Source organism: Hippoglossus hippoglossus, chromosome 13 (assembly GCF_009819705.1).
Source record: "Hippoglossus hippoglossus isolate fHipHip1 chromosome 13, fHipHip1.pri, whole genome shotgun sequence".
NCBI classification, from domain to species: domain Eukaryota; kingdom Metazoa; phylum Chordata; class Actinopteri; order Pleuronectiformes; family Pleuronectidae; genus Hippoglossus; species Hippoglossus hippoglossus.
The window spans coordinates 3,461,219-3,483,575 of NC_047163.1; the positions used below are offsets into that span (position 1 = coordinate 3,461,219).

Sequence of the window (22,357 nt, forward strand, 5' to 3'; positions counted from 1 at the left end):
TATCTTTGTCTGTATGTCCTTATCCGTTATCTGTTATCTGATTATTAACAACTATCAGAATATTTAGCCTACATCATTTATTTGGGGTCAGATTTATTTTGCACTTCTTTTTTTTTTATTTACATTTTTGTTCACAAATAGACAAGAACAGATACAAAAATCACGACTATACAACACAAAGACAGTACTTCAGAGGCGGCAGACAAAATATATACAGTAAAATAATCAATCAGTCCTTCATAACGGTGCTTCTTTGCTCTGCCCACAGGGTTCATATCTATTTATCTCTCTCTCTCTCTCTCTCTCTCTCTCTCTCTCTCAGCCCAAACTGTGAACTGTATGTACTGTATGAGAATCTTGATATTTTCTGTAATAATCAGGGATACAACAAATAAGGTCTGATTAGTCAACCCTCCAAAATTTCTTAAAGGTTTTTTTAACATGGGAATTTCCCCCCCACATTGTTTTATGGCAATGTATAAATTATGGATTTTGTATTATTATTGTTATTCTTATTATCATTATTGCTGTTATTTGTAATATCATTATAATTATGTTATCATTATTATGTTATTATCCTTATTGTTGCTCTTATTGTTATTGGCAGGTGTTCAACCTTTACTGAACGTGTGTTGGTCGATGAGAGAAGAAGAAGAAGAAAAAAAAAACCCCAGAAGGGCCACAGATTTCAATCAGGCAAAGCGGAAGTCTGCTGTTTCCTGCCTGTAGTTGGGTCCTGCACAGCAGCCCGTGCGAGGTTGTCCTGGAGACCCCGCGCTGCCTGCTCCTCTATCGTCTCGGGTGAGTTTGTTATAAAACAGCATTTTTCTCTATTATTCCCCAAAACTCCGACAAACCTGCGACATTCCCGCACGGCCGAGCACCCGCGCGCTGCACCGCCGGCGCCATCGAGCCGCCCCGCCGCTGCACCACCCGGCAAACATGCTCATTTTCCAGCGAATTCCCAAGCATACCCCCCTCATCCAAGAGTATTCCAACATTAACTCATATTTTGCTTGCAGGGAGAGTCACATAGCTCGCTACGCCACCGCGTCCGCGCTGCCCGGCCAACGACGCTGCCCGTCCCGGGGCTGAATCGAGGCGGCGACGCGCGGAGCGGGTGTTTGCAATGTGCCCCGTCGCTGGTTTGTTTTGAATGTCAAAGGCTCCGGAGCTAGCTGCGCGTCCTGAATATTGTTGATAGCCGCTCGGCTTAGCAGGGCTAGCTGGCTAGGCTAACGACACCCAGCCCAGATGCATCAAAATGCTGAGAACGGAGGTAAAAGCAGCTTCTGCAATCTAACGTCGGAGTGAAGTCGTGCCTTCGGTCGGTTACGTGGCGGTTTGATGGCGTGTGTTGAAACGAATCGGTCACATATGCATGGAAAGCCCTTTGAAAACACCAGCTAGCATGTAGCTAGCCGCTTGCAGCCGTCTCCATTCATATCCTGCGCACTGGCTCTGCTCGGACCCGAGTAATGGCTACGACCCGCTGCCTCTTTTCGAGCAGCGGACCCGGGAGACGTCCCCGGCAGCAGCTCGGTAACATGCTCCGCTCGGTGATTCGGCGACTTGTTGTGACCGCGTTGCTGTAAAGTTTTTGTGCACGATTGCAAGAGAGAGACTTTGGAGGTAAAACAAAAAAAAAAAAAAAAAAAAAAATCCAGCGGCGGTCACAAACCCCCAGTTTGTGAAAACCGCGCGTTTTCAATTTGTTGTCTTATTTCCATCCGTTGTTTCTCGGTGCGAAGCGAACTCTTCTGCTGCTGGAGGCTTTTCTATTGTTACTGAGGAGGTTTTTAATATGTATAAAAAAAAACACGACATGTTGCAACCGGCGATGAAGAGCTGCTCTTGTGTTGGGATGTAAAAAATGTAAAACTCGCACATTAGTGTAGTTGTTGAAGTCCAGTCTTTTATTTTTGTTGCTTTGCTTTATTATCATAAAACGCTTCTAACTAGACGTCTGCCAGCAATATGTGCTTTGATTTCATGATCTGAGTCATTACTCCAAATCTGAATTTGATTGTGAAACTCAGAAAAAAGAGCCATTTAAACCATTAGAATAACTTAAGGTGTTTATTTATGGCCTGGAGGAATTTGTAAGGACAATATTTATATGAAGTTATTATTTTATAATGATTTAAACCCTTCAGTCTGAGGCCAGTGTAAAAAAAACTGAAAGCAACACACTGTCTTACAACCGAAAGTTGTAAGTAATCACATGATTATTCAATGATTATTAATAATGAATAACGATATGACGTGACTCAGTGTCACACCCAGGTTGATGAGCGTTTAAAAAATTATTGCATTTGCGGTTATTCATTATCAGATGTTGCTCATCCTCTCAAAGTACAATAAAAAAATCAGTGCTCAAACCTCGTGGCACCACTCAGAAATCAAAGTATCACACGGATAATATTATCGATACGTAGTAGTGTACACACAGGGTTTTAAATATGAGTTTGGGCAACAAGTCCTTTTTTTGTTTGTGTTGTTTTTATGTGCATTAATAGTGAAGTAAATCGTCGCCGAACTTTAACACCTTGTTCATCTTTTCATCAGTTGTCATGGATGATGAAGACGGCAGGTGCCTTCTAGATGTAATTTGGTAAGTCGCTGTTGAAAAAAAGTGCTCGGTTTGTTTGACGCCGTAACAAACGGTTCAGTCGTCTTCTCTCGACATGTTGTGAATCACATTGTTTCCCTCCTGCAGTGACCCAGAAGCTCTCAATGACTTTCTTCATGGATCTGAGACCCATGTGAGTACAAGAGATATATATTTTTCTTTTCTTAAAGAAGTCACACCTTGTGATTTCTCAAAATGGATTTGTAATTGATGCGATGAGGAGTCTCGGGTGACTCCGTACTTAGGTCACGTTCAGATTAGGCCTCAGTGAACCCTGAAACCCACCCACCCCCCCACTGCTTTCATTTACTTTTTTCCTTTTAACGGCTCTCTCTGCTTAATTATTGTCTTTGCTTTTGATTGCACTGTTTATGGTTTCAGCCTGCCTTCCCTTTTTATTAGGCCCATCCACAAAAAGAGAAATGCTAATACTAACGCTTCCCAACCCTGAATTATTCCTTTCATTTTGCCCCTGCCCTCCCTTCGTCGCTTATCTTTTCGCTGTTTCTCAACGGTCTGGGTTCTCCGGACTGTGCTCTGTCCTTTCCTTGCCCTCCTCCTCTGTTTGATTGTCTGTATATTTCTCTGTCCTTGTGGCTTTTGCCTGCTGGTTTGGGTGCCTTTGGTTTCTGTCTGTCCTATCATGGGTGGGTGTGTCTGTAGTTGGACACTGACGACCTTTTGGATGGTTCGAGTGACCCCTCCAGCTCGTTCTTCTCTACCACTGGGGTGAGTAACATCCCCCAATCCTCCTCCCTCTGTTTTCTCTCCATCTATGTAGCATGCAACTCCAAATACCCTCCCTTTCCACTAACCATACCTACACTCTACAAGCTTTGATTTTGCCGCGATTTGACAAGAGGTTTTTGTGGGATTTTCATGTGTGCAATTCTGTGTTTAATTCTGTTTTGCTCCTCTGCATCACATCTGTATCTAGCCATCAATATTCTTCCATCACCTGGTTTCACTTCTTTCCTGTGTCCTCTCCTCTTTTCCTTTAAGGGCCATGTTCCAGAGGTCCAGCCTGCTGTCCAGCTGTCGGCCAGTGAGCCGGCAGGCCTGCCCAGAGTCAGTGTTGACCTGGACTTCCTGGAGGATGAAGACATCTTGGGAGGGTCCCCAGGTGGCGAGGGTGGGAGCAACGGCATTGGGTCGAACCACGAGCCGTGTGACATCCTGCAACAGAGCTTGGCTGAAGCCAACATCACAGAGCAAAGCTTACAGGAGGCAGAGGCTGAGCTGGACCTGGGCTCCTTTGGAATTCCAGGCCTTACACAGGTGGTTCAGACACTGCCTGATGCCAGCCTCTCTGGGGCTGGAGGCACTACTGTTGGTGTAGGCATAGGTGTTGGCGTCGGGGGAGCAGCGACAATTTTCCCTGGGTCAGCCCCGAGCACCACCGCTACTCCCCCCAATGCCACGGCCGACATGCTGGGGTCAGTGCTTGCTCAGCAGGGCCTTCAGCTTCAATCCCAGGTCATGAACAAGGCCATTAGTGTTCAGCAATTTATGCAGCCTGTGGGCCTGGGAAATGTGACGCTTCAACCCATTTCAAGTCTCCAAGGTCTTCCCAATGGGAGTCAGTCTGGACATTTGGGTATCGGACAGATTCAGGTTGTGGGTCAGCCCACAGTCATGACTATCAATCAGTCTGGGCAACCAATCGTGGCTAAAGCCATGGGAGGTTACCAGCTGCACCAGTCTGGGCCAGAGGTATCAGGTGCTGGTTCTCAGGCGGGGCTTGGAGGCTCCGGAGGTGGACTTCTGATCCAAGGTAATAAAGCCACTTTGGGATCTCCAGCTTTAAATGGACCAGCTGTTTGTGTCAGCAGCACAAACAGCATCAGTGGCAGTATTATGACAACTTCTGCTGGGCTTGTGGGCTTTGGCAGCAACACTCTAAGTTCAGGAATTGGACCGCAGACTCAAGGCCAAATCATGCAGAACGTGATCATCCAACGCACACCAACACCCATTCAACCTAAACCCCCCCATGGGGGAGCCATCCAACCGAAACTGTTCAAACAGCAGCCACAGCCAACACCCCAAACCCTGCAAAACGATGCCCACAAGGCTTTAGGGCTGCAGCAACTTCCAGTTTCTGCTTCTCAGAATGTAGCCTTCCTAACAGGAAAGTCAGGCTCGAACGTTGTCCTAAGTACTCAAGCCACAACACAAGGCACCCAGTTTCAACAAGCCCTTTTCAAGCAACAAGCAGCACAACAATCTGGCAAGCCCCTCAGCGTACACTTGTTAAACCAATCAGGCAGCATCGTTCTTCCCCATCAAACAGTCCTGCAAGGTCAGAACCACCAGTTTCTCCTGCCACAGCTACAGGCAGGTGGGCAGATCCTGACCCAGCACCCTGGGGGCCACATCATAACTAGCCAGGGTCCTGGTGGGCAGCTCATTGCAAACCAGATTTTAACAAACCAGAATATCAACCTGAGTCAGATGTTGACTTCACAGGGCCACCCTGGGGCCCATATCCTCTCTGGACCCATTCAGCTCCAGTCTGGCCAGATGGGCACACCCACCCTCTTTCAGATGCCTGTTTCATTGGCTCAGGCTCAAAACCAGACACAGACCCACACAGTCTCAGGTCATGCCCAAACAGTCATACAGGGCATGCCCATCCAGAATTCCCTGACCATGCTAAGTCAAGTGGAGGGTCTGAGCCCGGCAGTCACCCTTCAGCCTGCCCTGCAACCTCAGCCAGGCGGAATCCCCAACAGCAGTAGCACAGGAGCAGCAACCATGGGTCAAGGCCAATCTGGAGAGTGTGTTACTGTTCTGGGCAGCTCTACAGACCAGGCTGCTCAGCCCACTCAGCAGCATGTGCAGCAGTCCTCCATTCTCACCATGCAACCCGCTTCTTCTGTGTCCGTGGCTATCACAGTACCCTCCTCTTCTCCGTCCATGTCTGTGTCCACCTCTTCCCCTGTCACAGCAGTGGGGCTGGTCCCCCATCAGTCTCAGCACAGTCCGGGAAGGTTACTGCTCACCAACCAGGGCTCCAGCATGATCTTGAGCCAGGAGTCTCTGCAGATGTTCCTGCAACAGGTCAGTGCTCCACTCTTTTTCTGCGTTTGCTACAGTTGTGTAGAGTTAACATTGTTTCATAAGTAAAATAAATAACATGCACGGAGTGATATCTTGGTCTGACCTCTTTGGTTTACTATTTTACTCCCCCCTCCTTCCCTCCAACCCTCTTCCTCCTTCCCTCCTTCATCCTGAAATGGTAAACATACTCCTATCAGGAGCAGCACCACCAAACAGAGAATGAGTCAACCCCCCCTGTGGGCGTACCAGCGTCCGTAATCGTCAGCAGCAACAGCATCACTGCTCTGGCCCCCGCTGTCAATGACAGCCAGTTAGCTGACTCTTGGGTGGGTCAGAGCCACAGTCCTTCCCCAGGCCCCTCCCACATGACAGCAGTGGTAAAGCAGGTAGAAGTGCCCCTTTATGTTAAGTCCCACCCCCACTTGTTGCCGCTGCTGCTACCACAACGTTAGGGTATCTTACCTTTACCCATCACTGCTCTGTTCTTCCCCTCTGCATTAATTGTTGCTTCCATGGCTCTCACTGTTGTGCTGCAGATCCTAAATGCAAAACTTACTAATTTGCTTGCAGCTTTCTGTGTGTTTCTAACATTGTTTCATTATATATATAGAAAGCATGACCATCATTCCAGTTTTTCATACATATTGTGTCCTAGCCACTGTGCCATTTCAACGTTTAACTTTATCAACCTCTATGGAGTTTGGAAGTGAACTAAAATTAATTGTTTAACTAATTTGGTTTGTCTATCATTCATTCTATGCATTCTGTAACCGAGTCTAGAAACCATGCTCATGCTTAATAACAGAGCCAGCAAGGTGTCAAGTGCACCTTGTTTACCTTTTTACTAACAATGATTTAATCCACTCACCTTGCTCAATCAAATTTGATCAACTCACCTCCATCTTCTGCATCACTGACCAATGACTGATAAATCAATCCATACCTCTCAGCCCTGCACTTCTCATTTAGACTGTTGTGTCCTCACAGTGCCACTACTCCCTGTAACCCCTAGTCTGACCAGTGTAACGACCCCAAAGCCAAATTACATGCTACCCCGACCTCCCCCCCCGTCCCCGAAGCCTCCAGATCACTTTCTACTTAACCATCACAAGCCCTGCAGACCTTGACCTCTTGCTTATGTCGACTGTTTTTTCTTTTTGCCTCGCCAAATGATCATTGCTCTCTTTTTTATGTGTAATCCTCCTCAAACACTAGAAAAGAAATCATTGGGTTTCTACTACTTTAACTTAAGCAGCTAATCGGTTTTAAAGTCTAACACTTTGCTTTTGTATTGTTATTTGTGTTGTTTTACCCAAGTTGTGTTGTTTTGTATTGGGGTTGGGCGATAATCCTAAATTTCCGTTTATTGATTTTCACGAAATATGATTAACTGAAAAAAGATTATATATGTTTAAACCAGTCTGAAGGTTTTTGTGTTACATGTGTGAAGAGTTTTATCTAATGCAATGCCAAACAGTGGAATACTGTCATTGCATTAAATATCACAAGTATTTTACATACGGCCAAAGACACATTTGGCCTCTTACTGTAATTTTTTATGTGAAAAGCCTCTAGCAATTGAGATTGTGATAGAGATATATCACCCAGCCCCATTTTGTATCTTGCTAATCTAGAGCCAAGCACTAGAATCACATTTACTAAAGTGTGTGCATGTAGAACTTTTTGTGTTTAATTTTTGTGCTTAATGTCCCTAAATGTCCTCCTGTGTTTATATTGTGTTCATTCTTGACCCAGATGCCTATATCAATATATTGTGATTCCACTTCTTCAGGTACCCTCTAGTGGACATCAGCAGCCCCTGAAGATCCAGAGCATGTCCCCGTCAACAGCCTTGACCACTCACACCACAGCGCCCCCAGTGGCAGTCAGCCCTCAGCCCTCCCAGTCTCCCCTCACTCTGAGCCAGCAGATCCAGTCACCGCTCCATCAGCAGCAGTCACGTCCTCCCTCTCAGCCTCAGCCACAGTCTCAAACTCCCTCCCGCTCCTGCACGCCCTCGTCTCAAATCTTTATTCTCCACAACCAGATTACAGAATCTCCCCAAACTGTTTCGCAAGGCCAGCCGCAGCAGCCACAACTTCAGCAGACACACATTCAAGTTCAGCTTCAGGCTCAGCCGCGGCCAGCCTCTCAGCCCGCCCCCTATCAACAAGATATGCCTCCTATGTCACAGTCACCTAAGCCTCCTCCTGCACCAACTGCACAGCACCAGTTCACTGCAGCTCCTGTCAGCACTTCTGCCACTGTTGTCCTGAAAGCCCAGGTTCCCATCCCGGGTCTGACAGCAGAGCAGCAGCACCACCTGCAACTAGTGGGAGCGCAAATTCAGACCCTGTCAGGCATCGCCCAGCCGTCACCTCAGCAGAAACAGTTGCTGGATAAGCTGCACCAGGTAAAATTCCTTTTAATGATCTCAAACGAGGTTTCACCAATAAAGCCGTCTTGTGTATTTTGACTTCACAGTTGAATAATCTCTGCCAACTGCAAGTAACTTTGTCTTTTATCTGATGCTGCTCGTACTGTTATAGAGCTTCATTAATGGAGTCGTGAATTTTTGCTGCCAATTAAAATTTGGGGGAAATCTCTTAGGTTGGTAGTTAGAATAAATGAGTATACTTTACATTCTTTAAAATTATTGTAGAAAGTCACCTGGAGATAAGATATGCAGTTTATCTATCAATGTAAATCAGGAGTTTGTGTAGACTCCTGGAAACCACATGTTTCATTGGCAGTTTCTTATTTAACATGTAAAGCATGTCCGGATGTGTTTCCAGGTCCAGCAGAACATCCTGCTGCAGGCCGCGCAGCCAGCTCAGCCTCAGCCTCAAGTCACCAGTCAGTTCAGTTCCCAGCAAGATGTGCCTCTCGATAAAGTTGTGATTACATCAACAACCAGCACTGGTACACCTGCTCAACTTCCCTCTGTGCTGCAGCCGACACCAGTGCTTGTCAAAACTCCGGCTACAGGTTGGACGCAGTTTACTGTTTATGTAAATCCCAAGGATCCTGAATACACTTTTAAAAATGTCTCGTAACAATGTTTCCTCTTATTTTAGCATCAAGTGACTTACAGGTATTCTCAGGAGCCCAAGGGCCAGCTGGAGCAATGGTGAATCAGACTGTCACTCCTGCAAGCCTTACCCAGCCTGCACAGGTAGGTTACACTACAAAGTTCCTCCAAGAACTCAACCGTGGTCCTATTTGTTATGTTTTATATTTTCCTGTCGCTGAATTTCTCAATGATATCTTTCCCCACAGGTTCAGCCAAAGCCAGGAGTGATCAGCTCAGTTGGAGGGATGACTCTGGGGCAAGGTGGGATGCAGATACAGGTGTTAGGAGGTAGTCTGACTCAAATGCCTGCTCCACAGCCCCTAGCTCCAGCACAACCTCAGGTAAATAAGAGTCCTAAGAAAGTGCCTCTGTTTGAGTTCAGTCTGAAGGTTTTAATTCCTGGTTTTCATCTCTTTTCTTTACATCGCAGACACCAACAATGAAGATGCCTTTCAGTGCAGAGCCCAGTAAAGAAGCCAGGTTTGTACCTCAGGCCTTTTTAAATGTTATTTTAACCCTCAAAAGGCCATTTTCGTTGAACAATATTTCTTTATATGCACGTCACTGCAGGATGCTAGAACAGCTGAGGAAACAGCAGGGTTCAGTGCTTCACCCAAACTACAGTGCTCCTTTCCACTCTATTGAGGACACACTGCACAGACTGCTGCCTTACCATCTCTACCAGGGAACTGCCAACTCCTCTGAAGACTATCAAAGAGGTAACAAGCCCCACAGCCTCTAGCGCTGGCAAAATACAGTTAAGTGCCCTAATTCAAGACCTTTATGAACATTCTGGTTCTCTTGTGCACAGTGGATGATGAATTTGAGAAAGTCTCCTCTCAGCTGCTGAAAAGGACCCAGGCCATGCTGGATAAATATCGCCAACTGCTCTTTGCAGAGTCAAAAGTAAGTATTTGAACCAGCCTTCCAAACAGCCTTTTCTTCGTCTCCTTTTTCCTGAATTGATTTTGAACTGATTGTTTTTGGCGTTTAAACCTGAGCAGAGACTGGGCCCCTCGGCAGAGATGGTGATGATCGACCGGATGTTCATTCAGGAGGAGAAGGTCGCGTTGAGTCAGGACAGGATTCTGGCTAAGGAGAGACCAGGTACCCTACCACTGTTTGTACATACGTGATTGTCTTCATCTAAATCGTACACTGGTTGTATGTTTATGCTAATTAAATTGTTCTTTTTATGTCATTGCAGAGGAGTTTGTAGCAAATGCTCGCTTGTTGGAGAGTGTAGTTTCATCCCAAGAGAAATCCGCTGCTGCTGAGCGCACGTCAGTGAGTGGAGGTGTAACTGCTGCTGCTGCCCCCCCTCCAGCACCTCCTGCCCTAGTCCCTTTTCCAAACATCACCCCAAACCCTCCCCCTGCACCCACCCCAGCTCCAGCTCCTGCACCTGCTCCTGCTCCTCCTCCTGCTCCTAGCACCACTTCTGTCACCCCTTTCCCTCCTACCAAACTAGTAATAAAGCACGGTGGAGGTGGAGCCTCTGTGTCGTGGTCCAGCAGCTGTCCACCACATCCGGCTGCACCGAGTAAGGCTGAACCCGCCAGCCAGAGCTCCTCCTTCAGTCGTGGGGGGGCAAAATCTTTCTCGTCGTCCTTCAACTCTCAAGCAGCCGACGATGACGACGCTCTCCCGCAGAGAACCAGCAAACCGCCTATCAAGACCTACGAGGCTCGCAGGAGGATTGGCTTGAAACTGAAGATCAAGCAGGATCAAACAGGGTTCAGCAAGGTGGTCCATAACACTGCCTTAGACCCAGTGCACACGCCTCAGAAGAGCAGCCAGTCCATATCACAGTCTCAGCCTCAGCCGGCAGCTGCTGTACCACATCCAAAGTCCCACCCTGTATCTACCCCCTCTACTACAGTCATCAGAACTCAGTCCCCCGTATGCACTGCTTCTTCTGAATCACCAGTCACCATAGCAACCACTCAATGTAACCCGACACTGAGAGGTAATTTTCCTCCCAACGCAGCCCCATCTTCCTCTACCTCTTCCTCTCATACTTCGTCATCCTCCGCCTCCTCCACTCAAATGAATGGGACATTAGATCATCACGACATTGGTGGGGTCAAACACAATCCTGCCGCCACTGCCAATCCCTCGCCAACAACCTGCCGCCTCCCCCTTCGAAAAACCTATCGGGAAAACATTAGTCCCCGTGTCAGACCTGGTGTCCCGGGGGGAGGAGATGAAAGTTTGTCCTACCCCAGACCCACGCCATCACCCCCCAGGCACGAGGCCTCGTCTCCCCCCTCAGAGCGGACAGTGATAGCCAGTGTGAAGGTGGAGAAAAGAGGCAGGGAGCCCTCGCACACTCACATAGAGTCAAGCCACGACAGGGGCCGTTTAGGGAGTGCAATGCAGGGGCTTGATGAAGTGGACGAGGTGTTTAACCGTGGTATGAAAACCACACAGCACCATCATCTTCCACAGCTCCTAGACAAGGAAGGGGCAAAGGAGAGAGTGGAGGAGCACGCAGACCAAGAGACAGATGTAAGTAAATACAAGAGGGCGGGCGGGAAAAATAGACATAGGGTCGGTGGGACGTTCAGAATGGACCAGCATGCCCCTGGGCCACCGGAGTCTCCGGAGTCCTTCACACGAGACTCTTTACTTCCTGCCAAACGCTGCAAATCAGACTCCCCTGACATGGATAACGCCAGCTTCTCCAGTGGCAGCCCCCCGGACGACTCTCTGAACGAGCATCTGCAGTGCGCCATCGACAGCATCCTGAACCTGCAGCAGGAGCCCTCTGCCCGTGGGCGCCACATTAAAAGCAACAGCAGGCACCACCAACACCAAAGCCAGTGCCCAGGGAGCTCGGCAGCTTCGTCCCACAGACCCTCAGTCCAGCCCCCCTCCTCTGCTTCCTCGTCCCCCTCCTTGGCCCAGCACCCTCAGGTCGGTGGCCGTGGCCACAATGGCAGCCTGGTGCCCCAGACTCAAAGTAGATAACAGCCCCTCAGCCCCAGGCCGGACTGACAAGTGGGAAATAAGAGACAGATTTGGAGGCAGGTGAAAGGGGGTCACTGTGAAAACAGTATCACTGTACTACTCTGCCAAGCTGTGTTGGTTTTGTTTGTCCATTTGAATTGTCCAGACATTTCTCTGTCACTTACAGCCTGAGGCAGACCCATCATGAGTGTGGTCTAAGGTAAAACGGTCTCTGTGAGCTGCAGACTTGACAATGCCTGTCGCTTTGTATGTGTCCTGTCAGTCAAGCTCGAGAAACGAGATGAAATTGTCCCCGAGGTTGCTGTTCTCTGTTCATACATTCCTTTCATGTGGCCTGAGCACCGGTCCACAACGGTTCATCTCCTGATTCAAACAGTTTCCCAATGAGCATCAGGCAACTTGATTCAACAGTTCAAAGGTCAACAAACAATATAACCAGGTTCATGCTGTAATAGGTCAAAATACTCAGTGTCTTCCTTAACCAACCAAATTGAATGCTCTTATCATGAAGGTAATTTGGCTTCACTGATGCTAAAATGACACTTTTCTCTTTCTTTAAGCCTCATCCTCCATTACACATGTATTTCATAGAAACATCAGGTGAATTTCACAGTAAATCTTGTTAAGGAAATCATTGGGGAAATTGTGAAGCTGTTTTTCCTGTTGACTGCTCGTGGGAACTGTGTCAAGATGTAAATGAACTCATGAGGAAATTCAGTTTAGTCTCTGCATTTTAACGTCAGACAGTTTTCCAGGTTCTTGTTTTTAGATGACGCCTTCACTCACACTTGCCCCCCCCTCCCTGTTACTCACAGGTTTAGGACTTCATGCATTTTAGTCAGCAGGGGGCAGGCCGGTTTTAACTGTCGATTTTCTGTGTTCTCAAGTCTGTTTGTTTCATATTTCTGCAACTGTATCCCTGCCTCCTGTGTGTGTGCGTGTGTGTTTGTTTTTTTTAAGCCTGTTGGACAATTCAAACATAAACACAGCACAAGCATTGAAATGGAAAAAAAGGAACAATAATATTGTACAAAAAAGACCGTGAGAGAATTTGAAGTATAGTATTACAGATTAATTTTGTATTGTATTTATTGTGTATATTGACACTTTTTAAAAAGAAATGTACATTTAGTAAAACTGTAAATTAAACCTTGCTTCTTTTATGAATCACTGCAGGCCCCCCTGTCATTTGTCCAGTTGTTTCCTATTCGCCAGGGTGCATTCCTCTGAGTGATGAATGATGGCGAGCTGCGTGAGAGTCGGGAGGGGATGGTGGGAATGGTGACGGCGGTGGGGGTGGGGGTGGGGTGTGTTCTCTATCAGACAGCCAGCAGGTGGTGCATGGAAGTGGAAAAGTAGGGCTTGTTTGTTCACTTGAGTGCCTGGAGTGTCCATGGAGTTTGGGAGAGGAGGAGTTAAAGAGGGGTAAAGCTATCACATCTGTAAACGTATGACATGTTGCAGTAGTCTGAGTAGAAGGGGGGGACAGAAAAATGTGGAAGGGTGCAGCACGAGGCTGTGTTCATCATTCTAATTATGCATAAGTAGACAGTGAGGTTATGTCATGTTTATAGGAGAAAAAAAAACTACTCCACCCAAATTATTTATTCACAACCCCCTCCTCCTCCAGCTCCACACCCTCTGACCACAGCTCATCCCTGCCCTGAGCCCAGTGTTAGTGCTGCACACAGCGTTGCCAGGCATCCCTGGAAGAGGAGGTGCATTCAACTCCAAGAGAAGTTTGCCTCTGCGTAGTGTGTGTGTGTGTGTGTGTGTGTGTGCTCCTTCAGCAAGCAGAGTAAGGATCCACGCCAGATTTGGAGCTCATCTGAAATACATTAAACCCTGGAGAAGAACGATTCCTCTGTAGTCTCGCTGCCCTGACGCTCTGCTGAGGGCTCCCATTTGCTGTCAGAGCTACACCCATACAAGTAGCTGCAGCTCCTCCAGCAGACTTCACTGTTTTTGTGTCCTCAAGTCAAAATATTTTTCCACACTCCAGAGGGCAAGAGAGAGGGAGAGTGGAAGAAGTCTGAGCTTTCTCCATAAGAACTTGGTAACTATTGCTTTTCAAAACTTTAAATGATTACAGCAGTCAGCTTGAATTTGTACTTTTACTCAAATATATCCAGGTTTGTGATGCAACCAAGGTTTAATGGTATTTAGTAAGTATCAGTGCTGTCTATAAACTTGTCAGTCATTTTCCATTCCTTCTTTCGGATGCGTTAGTTTTACTCCTCGGTTGCTTAATGCTCCTGGAGGCTACAATTAAAATACATTTCTTGATCCAAGTCCAAAAACCGTTGCAATTGTGGTTCACAAACCCACAAGGCATTTTTCCACCGTCGTTTAACTTCAGAACTTCATCCCAGTTGATCCTTAACCAAACTTAAACTTCTCTGGGGAAGCCTGAAATCAACTCGTACCCACACGGCCCTGCTGGCACAATGCTGTTTTTTATGAAATGGTGGGGCAAATCACATTTAATGTCTCCTCTGTAGATCCCTCGGGGTTCGCCATTTTGACAAGAACCCTGTCCACACAAGTCTTGTGATTAGTCTGTGCTGAGCTGCCTCGTCTCCTCTGGGCAGATTTTTCCTTTAATCCTTGTTCAAGTGTGACTTTTACGAGAGAAGCTCTTCATAGATGAGTTACCGTCGGCTGATGCACGTCTTATTTTTGTTTCTGCTTCTAATAACGAGCTGCGACTTCAAATCCTAATCCAGTGTTTCTGGTTAATTAGACAGAGTAGGAAAAGATTCTCACTTTAAAGAGTTAAAATGGGTTAAATTAGTTTTCCCTTGTATAGTCTTCGTCTAGAGGTCTTTTCCTTACATGTACAAATGAGCCGTGCACGTATACAGGGGATAAAAGGAATGTCTTACTCATTTCGCTGTAAAGCGGTGAGCTGTGTCTGTGCCCGACTCAGGGCTGGGTTTGCAAGTTTTCCAGCATGAACACCAATTTTTTCCAGGCATGCTTGGACAATGCTTGGCTCGCTCCTGGTGGGCTGAGGCTTACACCAGATTCCACATCCTTACTCTAGGTTGTGGCAGATTTTGATCACTGGGGTCCAGACACACAAAGAAACTTTTTTGCCCCCCCTGGATTAATCTCAATTGGATTAACCTCTAACTTTTGTCATTCCAGGAAATATATATTGTCAGGGGAAGATCCAGACTTCCAACAAAACCTATCGCTCCTCTTGGCGTGTGCAGAGGAGGCTTCAAGGCCGAGGGAGCAGCAGTCGCGTAAATACAGGAAACACCTGAAGATTTTCCAGGGCTCAGCCAAAGGAAGTACAGCTCTGAACAGCAGTCGCAACTCTGTCAGTGATTATTGTAAGAGCATCACAATCTTATTAGTCGATTCAGCATGTCACGCTGGGGGCGAAAAAATGTGAAGAAAGCGCCGGAGGTGATCCGCACTGTGACAGAAGGGCTCAAGTCCCTGTATCGTAAGAAGCTGCTGCCTCTGGAGCAGTACTATGGCTTCCATGACTTCCACTCCCCCAGTCTGGAGGATGCAGATTTCGATAACAAGCCCATGGTGCTGGTAGTGGGTCAGTACTCCACAGGAAAGACGACATTCATCAAGTAAGACATTACACCTCTGCATCAGACATGCAATCTGTTCACTAGTGTTTGAGTGTTAAGTTTATTAAACTATGAGTAATGAAAGAAATCACAAGCTTTGTATGTGACTGGCAGGTATCTACTGGAGCAGGATATCCCCGGGAGCAGGATCGGACCCGAGCCCACCACCGACTGCTTCACCGCCATCATGCATGGTGAGGTGGAGGGGGTCATCCCGGGGAACGCCCTCATTGTGGACCCCAACAAACCTTTCCGTAAACTCAACCCGTTCGGAAACACCTTCCTCAACAGGTGAGCTGTGTAAAGATTCCACTGAGGCAGCCAGTTACACATCAGCGAGAAATGGGCCGACTCCATCAGGGAGCCCATACAGGGAATGGAGAGATAACAGACATGTTTTTCAGCTCTTTGGAATTTCAAGCGCTTGTGCCAAATCTCAGAGCGGGGAGGCACTCGCCTTATTTGTGGAAAAACCGAGAAAGGGAGCGATATCACCCGAGAGGATGACGAACGCTAATGCACTCTGGCAGGAACTGCAATGTACGCAAGTTCAAAGTGGAGGTCAGAGGCCTCCACACCCCCCCTGGGGCAGAGACAAACAAATGAAGTCACGCGCGTTATGAGGCTTTGGGAATCTGTGAATCTTGACACTGAAGGTCACTGTCTCTGCCAGCAGATTTCTGTGTTTGTTTTTCCACTTTTGTAAACCAAGAAAGTCAAATATCTTACGACAGAGCACTTTTATCTACTAGAACGGGAACAGGAGGGAACAGGCCTGACGTGAGAGGCTCATACAGTGAGCTCCTGTTAATGCGTCTCCAACATGGAGCTCTGAAGTTTTCCAGCAGAGACCTTCCCTCCCTCCGCAGGGTGTGTTTGCGTACGTATTTGCGTCTCTCCTTCTGCGTCGACTTCCTGCTCCGAGAGCCGCTGGGCTCGTTAAGTTCATAAGCTACAGGAAGTGGTGTTGTTGTTCTAAGCCACACATCGTTAGCGGACCTTATTGTTTGATTCTGGCACTAGTGGTCATTTTCCTTCAGGAAGCGTCGAGCAATGAGAGGCCTACTTGCACACAATGGCCTGCAGAGTGGGGGGGGGGGAGTCAGCAGAGGGCAGCGTCCAATCTGCCCCTGAGATCACATTGGCCTCTTTGATATGAGTTAACCATTTTGCACATGATTTAGATTCTTTCCATCGACGCTGCCAGAGTTTCCTACAAGAACGACCTCCGTGAACTTTGCCATGTTTCATGTGAGTGTTCTTCTTTCTACCGATGTAAATGTCAGGTTCCAGTGCGCCCAGATGCCCAACCAGGTCCTGGAGAGCATCAGCATCATTGACTCCCCGGGGATCCTGTCCGGGGCCAAGCAGAGAGTGAGCCGAGGTATGGGAAGCAGAAAAGGTGAGGAGAGGGCATTGGGGGGGTCCCGCAGAGACACAACATCCCCTGAGCATCGTCTCACAAACTCATCTCATTGGCACGCCTGGCTAACTCCTGGGAGTAGTTTGCTCTGTCACAATAACACTTGGCAGCGGGACGAGAAAACTTCTCAGCAGAACACAGCAGCAATAAAATCATAATCAGGAGCAGAGACAGAAGTGAAACCTGTCAGCACATCGGGAGAAATAACCACCATCATCATCATCTCACTCTATTCATCCACACGTCGAGTAACCCACCACTCAATTCAATCTGCATGAGCAACTAACAAGTTTAAATGGTGAGTGCATGTTGTGAAAAACATGTTTCCTCAGTGAACTCTGCTCGTATCAGCCCAGCAGATAGTTTTTCTCCTCAGAGGTTTTGAAATATCTGACAGACAAGATTTCATTCTCCCCCCAGAGATCAACAAAGATGCACAGAATGTGGTTTGTGGTTTTCACAACATTAAATTAATCTTTGTACAGTATTTGATTCAATTCGATTCTGAATCGTTGTCCCTGTTGTTCGGGACAATCCAAATTATTTCTTTCATAGTTAATTAAAAAGTCACATTTAAAAAAAAAGGTGGTGTACAATAAAATAAGATACAATAAACATAAAAAGTCATAAACAAAATACAAGAGAAGAGTGAAATAAAACATCAGACTAACATAAAATAAAATAAAAAAATGCTATGATGTGAATAAAAAGTTTGGAGTTATCCAAAGTATATGTATTTTGTAATTTGGGTGAACTGACCCTTTTTAGTATGAAGAAATCAACCCCCCCCAAAAAATAAAGTGGTTTTATTTGGCTGCTATTTTAAATGTATAAGATATAATATAGATTTGCTTGTGATGTGTGTTACATGAAGTGAGGTTTGACGTGCACACAGCAGATGTGTGAAGGGTTTGTGTCTGTGTCGACCTTCTCCACCCTCTCCTGCCCCCTGTGTTTAGCAGTTGAAGACATGAATGCTTGATTCTTTTTGTTTGATATTCTTCATGTTCCTTCAAACAGGTTATGACTTCCCAGCCGTGCTGCGCTGGTTTGCGGAACGCGTGGACCGCATCATCCTGCTCTTTGATGCCCACAAGCTGGAGATCTCAGACGAGTTCGCCGAGGCCATCGGCGCCCTGAAGGGCAACGAGGACAAGCTGCGTGTGGTGCTCAACAAGGCGGACATGGTGGGCACCCAGCAGCTGATGCGGGTGTACGGTGCTCTCATGTGGTCCCTGGGGAAGGTGTTTAACACCCCCGAGGTCCTGCGCGTCTACATCGGCTCCTTCTGGTCAGAGCCCCTGATGGTCACAGACAACCGTAAGCTGTTTGAGCTGGAGGAGGAGGATCTGTTCGCTGACATCCAAAACCTTCCTCGTAACGCGGCTCTACGCAAGCTCAACGACCTGGTCAAGAGGGCACGTCTGGTTCGGGTGTGTATCTGTATCTCTGGTGTTTTGACCTCTCTTCATGACACAAGTGTTAAAACGTTTGCTATGCTCTTCTTTCTCCCAGGTCCATGCCCACATCATCAGCTACCTGAAGCAGGAGATGCCCTCTGTCTTCAGAAAAGACAATAAAAAGAAGAATCTGATCTACCAGCTGCCAGTTATTTTCTCCAAGATCCAGCTGCAGCACAACATTTCTGCTGGAGACTTCCCAGACTGTACTAAGATGCAGGTTAGTCGGAGTCCTCATGTTCTCACCGGTGTGAACATCTGGGGGGCAAATGTGTAAAGCCTTCTCTGTAATTACGCCGTAACCAAACTCTGGTCTAAAGTCTTCTGGCTAACACGTTTTTGTCATTTCCTTTTTTTTTCAAGGAGCAACTGATGGTTCACGACTTCACCAAATTCAAAACCTTGAAGCCCAATCTGATGGCCGCCTTGGACGAGCTGCTCGCCTCCGACATCGCCACACTGATGCCCCTCCTGCGGCAGGAGGAGCTGGAGGCATGTGAGCATCTAGGCGTGCAGGGTGGAGCCTTCATGGGGACCCGCGTGGGCCCATTCAACGAGGGCGACCCCTTCGCCGAGGAGAACGGAGAGGGGTGCGAGGGGGAGGAGGAGGATTGGGTGGTCACCAAAGACAAGCCCAAGTACGATGAAATCTTCTATAACCTCGCTCCTAACGAGGGGAAACTGAGCGGCCCCAAGGCGAAGGACTGGATGGTGAGCTCCCGCCTGCCCAACTCGGTGCTGGGACGCATCTGGAAGCTGTCGGACGTGGACCACGATGGGATGCTGGATGATGAAGAGTTTGCCCTGGCGAGCCACCTGATCGAGGTCAAGCTGGAGGGCCACGGTCTTCCCCCCGAGCTCCCCAACCGCCTGATCCCCCCCTCCAAACGCAGGCAGAAGGGCTCTGATGCATAGACACAAGCCCCTGAAAGAGACTATCCTCTACTGGACGTCACATTTCTGCAACTGTTCCTATTCGCTCTTGTTTTTCCCCTCCAGACCAATGTCCAAATAGTGTATGTGACATGTTCACCTTTTCCTCTGAGACTGATTTTGTCTTGTACTATGAAACAAACTGTATTTAAAGTGTAAGGCTTGCATTTGGTTTACTGCAACAACAAAAAAATAATTGTGTATTTGGACATCACACGGGTCTGGTTGCTTCTTCCTCTTGGCTCCGGCAATTTTGCTTCTTATTATGAACTTTAAAAAAAAGATATATCCACTTGTGTTGCTGAGCAGAAGCAGATAAGGGCAGGCGCCCTCTAAGCGAGCAGTATTCAACATGTATTTCACAGCAAAACTGCATCCGAACCTTTTGAATCGAATGTTCCTGCAGCAATTGGTCTGGAGTGGCTCAGTCTTGTCTCAGCGATGATTTGCAGGACTGGGCCACTTTCAGATCGGCTCATTCCACTGACGTTTTAATCTAAAAATGTATTTACGAAGACTAATTCCAATCACAAGACTTGTTGTTTATTCTTATTTTCGACTCAAACTGGCAGCACACGTCTAATAACCTGAACGCATTTCACTTTGACGCTTTACACGCCACAGTTTTCTGCTGACTTTATATCTTATTTTTTTTGTAATTGTTGCTGTTTTGTTTGTGCAGACCTCAGTTAAAGAACACGATGTGCTGAGATTACATGCTGAATGACTGATATATCACTGACTACTGTACACAGCTCCACCAAATGTTAACTTTTATTGTAACCAAATAAAAATTCTCTGACTGTGCCTGGTCTCTGTTGTGATTCTTTTGTAAGATATACAGTTTTAAATAGTTAAGAAACATCGAGGGGATTCTAAACGCTGAACAAAAAGGGACATTGTGCAGAAGTGATCGCTGGGCTGCTTTTCCCTTGGATTTTCTTTTCTATCAAGCTCAGTTGGTTTCTCGGTGACAGACCAGATAAACAGTGACTCACACTCTCCCCTGCCAAGTCCCCATACCACCATTTTCCGAGGCTCTCCTTCCCACCATCTGAAGCCTTTTTCCCCTCTGCCCCTCTTTCTACCACACACTGAAGTACAGTCCCATTCCTCCTCTTCCCCGCACAGATCAACGCTCTCACTCTAACCTCTGGCCTCATCCTGTGTAAACTATGTGCTGCTGAAGTATGTGTCCTGTACAGAGATGCGTGTGCTTCACATTAGGCTTCCAAGTTTTTGCGAAAAGAAGGGGTGGTCTCCTCCCCGCCTCCTTGTTCCACTCCTCCATGGAAAGAAACACAAATGAGAAACAGAGGCGAAGCAGCTCTCCCCTCTCCGCTCTCTCTCTCTGGCTCACAGTGACTCACATGTGAGGAATGTGGTGGGCTGGCCCACGAGTTATTAATATCTCCCTTTCCAAGGGTCTGCTAAGGTTCCTCAGGCTTGTGCACAGGATCTAGACACTGTACCTTTATGAAAGGCTTTAACAGCATCCCCTATTTGGAGTGTGTTGCTGTGTAAGAGCGGCATCACCACACCCTCTCCTGTGAAAGTGTGTGTGAGAGTAATAGTGTGAGGTTGTGAGTGGGGGAAGACGTCTCGTAGGGGGGGACAACAAACCCTGGTGCAGTACGAATGGAGATATAGTTCCTTGACTTGATTTCTTGTATATTTTCAAATAATCTGCCTTCGACGCCATTTTGGAGAGCAGGGTAAAAAAACTCCCCACAGCAGTTTGAACAATGCCCGCCTGTTATATAATTAGGCTGTGCTGAGTCATATATCTCGAACATGTGTTGCTCCAGTCGAGCTGCACGGTGCCACCACAGCTCTGAGGTTCAGGGTGCAGAGGTGCACCCCCCCCACCCCCCCACCCCAACAACGACAGACATCCCCCAACAGTGGAGCTTAGTCAACGGAACCGGGGTCTCCTCATACGTCACTGGGAGCTTACAGGGGGAATTCCTCCTCCCTGGAAAAGCAGAGACACTGGAGGTCAGCAGCTCTGGTGTGGGGGTGACATCTGCTGGATACAAGTCTCACACTGTACGTTACAGTGTTACAGCTGTAGAGGGCAGACTGGAGGCATTCAAGTATGTGTACACTCAGCTGGCAGTTTATTAGGTACACCCCTAAACCCTCTTTCAGGTTGTAGTATTGAGTTTTTTATTGAAGATGTTTTAAAGCTGTTGATTCCACTGTAGTCTTTCCTCCTTTCCTCATTGATATGAATGGAGTGGATAAAATAACAGGAACACCATATGTCCATATGACATAATACAATTTAACAGCTCCACAGTCTACTAGCTGCAAAATGATCATGAAGTTGAATCAACTCCTTTTTAAATGTATTTCCATCATCACGTCAGGACTCTCTGATAAATCTGTATATGTTTTATTTAAGCGCACTTATCACTCACATGTTTTTTGATTTATTTGTTTGCAGGATTATGCAAAATACACGAACTAAACGTGGTGGAGGGATGGGGTCTGATTAACCTTTGGTGTAAATGCGAGAATTTCCCTTCTTTGCAACACTGGGCCTTTTTTTACAATTCTTAACACATGAACTTTTCAGGAGATGAACAGATCTTGGTTTAGAATATCATGTATTTTTAGCAGGCTGCTATTTGAGTGAACATCTGAAACTACTTAACATTCTTTAGGGAGCCAGTTTCTCTGGAGCAGATACACAAGAGTTAAATTGATTTTCATATCCACTGTTTACGACATGACAACTAAATAATTTAGGTGATCAGACTAATTCATTTTCTCTTTTCTATTTCCACTATAAAAACTAGATAATCATGTGTAGGATAGTTCGTCTTTCTCTGAGGTGTTAGCTCAACTGAGTGACATTCTACTGCCTCGTGTTCGTGTTGGACCTGAAGTCATCACAGGTTTCATCAGTCGGTCACATCAAGTTGGTGTCACACACTGTTGAAGCTTCATAGTAACATATGTTAATAATGTATTTATAAGACATAACTGGACATAACAAGGACTATAAATGTGACCCTATGTCTTTTGGGAAATACATGAGCTATTGATCTCTTCATAAATATGACAAGTTTCAGTTTACTAGTTTGTGAACATATTCTTTTAAATCCTTTGACACTGTAACATTTAGTTTACAATTGTATTTGTGGATGTTTCAGTCGATCAATTTTTTTTAATCCTCTTATAATTTTGCTTGTGAAA

The 22,357-nt window shown here is 46.7% G+C and overlaps 2 protein-coding genes across 15 annotated transcripts; both read left to right on the forward strand.

The window, feature by feature from the left end:
- The first annotated feature begins 681 nt into the window (after positions 1 to 681).
- bicra (BRD4 interacting chromatin remodeling complex associated protein) lies at positions 682 to 12,911 on the forward strand. Of its 13 annotated transcripts, none has more exons than XM_034604979.1 (15): positions 690 to 801; positions 2,569 to 2,614; positions 2,720 to 2,765; positions 3,296 to 3,361; positions 3,635 to 5,695; positions 5,893 to 6,081; positions 7,488 to 8,108; positions 8,470 to 8,683; positions 8,773 to 8,870; positions 8,975 to 9,109; positions 9,199 to 9,248; positions 9,339 to 9,487; positions 9,580 to 9,674; positions 9,755 to 9,875; positions 9,976 to 12,911. In XM_034604979.1, the coding sequence occupies exons 2-15, from the start codon at positions 2,574 to 2,576 to the stop codon at positions 11,739 to 11,741; spliced, it is 5,652 nt and encodes a 1,883-aa protein (XP_034460870.1). In that variant the 5' UTR covers positions 690 to 801; positions 2,569 to 2,573; the 3' UTR covers positions 11,742 to 12,911. The 13 variants fall into 13 exon arrangements, with proteins under 13 accessions (XP_034460877.1, XP_034460870.1, XP_034460873.1 ...); XM_034604975.1 differs by lacking the exon at positions 690 to 801 and adding an exon at positions 826 to 1,279; XM_034604976.1 differs by lacking the exon at positions 690 to 801 and adding an exon at positions 826 to 1,279 and having other exon boundaries at positions 9,770 to 9,875.
- A 483-nt stretch (positions 12,912 to 13,394) lies between these two features.
- Positions 13,395 to 19,344, forward strand: ehd2b (EH-domain containing 2b). Of its 2 annotated transcripts, none has more exons than XM_034604988.1 (7): positions 13,395 to 13,797; positions 14,892 to 15,337; positions 15,452 to 15,628; positions 16,624 to 16,739; positions 17,781 to 18,193; positions 18,276 to 18,440; positions 18,584 to 19,344. In XM_034604988.1, the coding sequence occupies exons 2-7, from the start codon at positions 15,117 to 15,119 to the stop codon at positions 19,133 to 19,135; spliced, it is 1,644 nt and encodes a 547-aa protein (XP_034460879.1). In that variant the 5' UTR covers positions 13,395 to 13,797; positions 14,892 to 15,116; the 3' UTR covers positions 19,136 to 19,344. The 2 variants fall into 2 exon arrangements, with proteins under 2 accessions (XP_034460879.1, XP_034460880.1); XM_034604989.1 differs by having other exon boundaries at positions 13,398 to 13,797; positions 16,624 to 16,721.
- Positions 19,345 to 22,357: the final 3,013 nt, after the last annotated feature.

Bases quoted from the DNA above. Each gene is read 5' to 3' on its own strand.
- bicra (XM_034604975.1), top strand. From the start codon at position 1,255: ATGCATCAAAATGCTGAGAACGGAG. The intron at 3,362-3,634 runs GTGAGTAACATC...TTTTCCTTTAAG, and splicing joins CGTTCTTCTCTACCACTGGG to GGCCATGTTCCAGAGGTCCA. The intron at 5,696-5,892 runs GTCAGTGCTCCA...TACTCCTATCAG, and splicing joins TGCAGATGTTCCTGCAACAG to GAGCAGCACCACCAAACAGA.
- ehd2b (XM_034604988.1), top strand. From the start codon at position 15,117: ATGTCACGCTGGGGGCGAAAAAATGTGAAGAAAGCGCCGGAGGTGATC. The intron at 15,338-15,451 runs GTAAGACATTAC...TGTGACTGGCAG, and splicing joins GGAAAGACGACATTCATCAA to GTATCTACTGGAGCAGGATA. The intron at 18,194-18,275 runs GTGTGTATCTGT...TCTTTCTCCCAG, and splicing joins AGAGGGCACGTCTGGTTCGG to GTCCATGCCCACATCATCAG.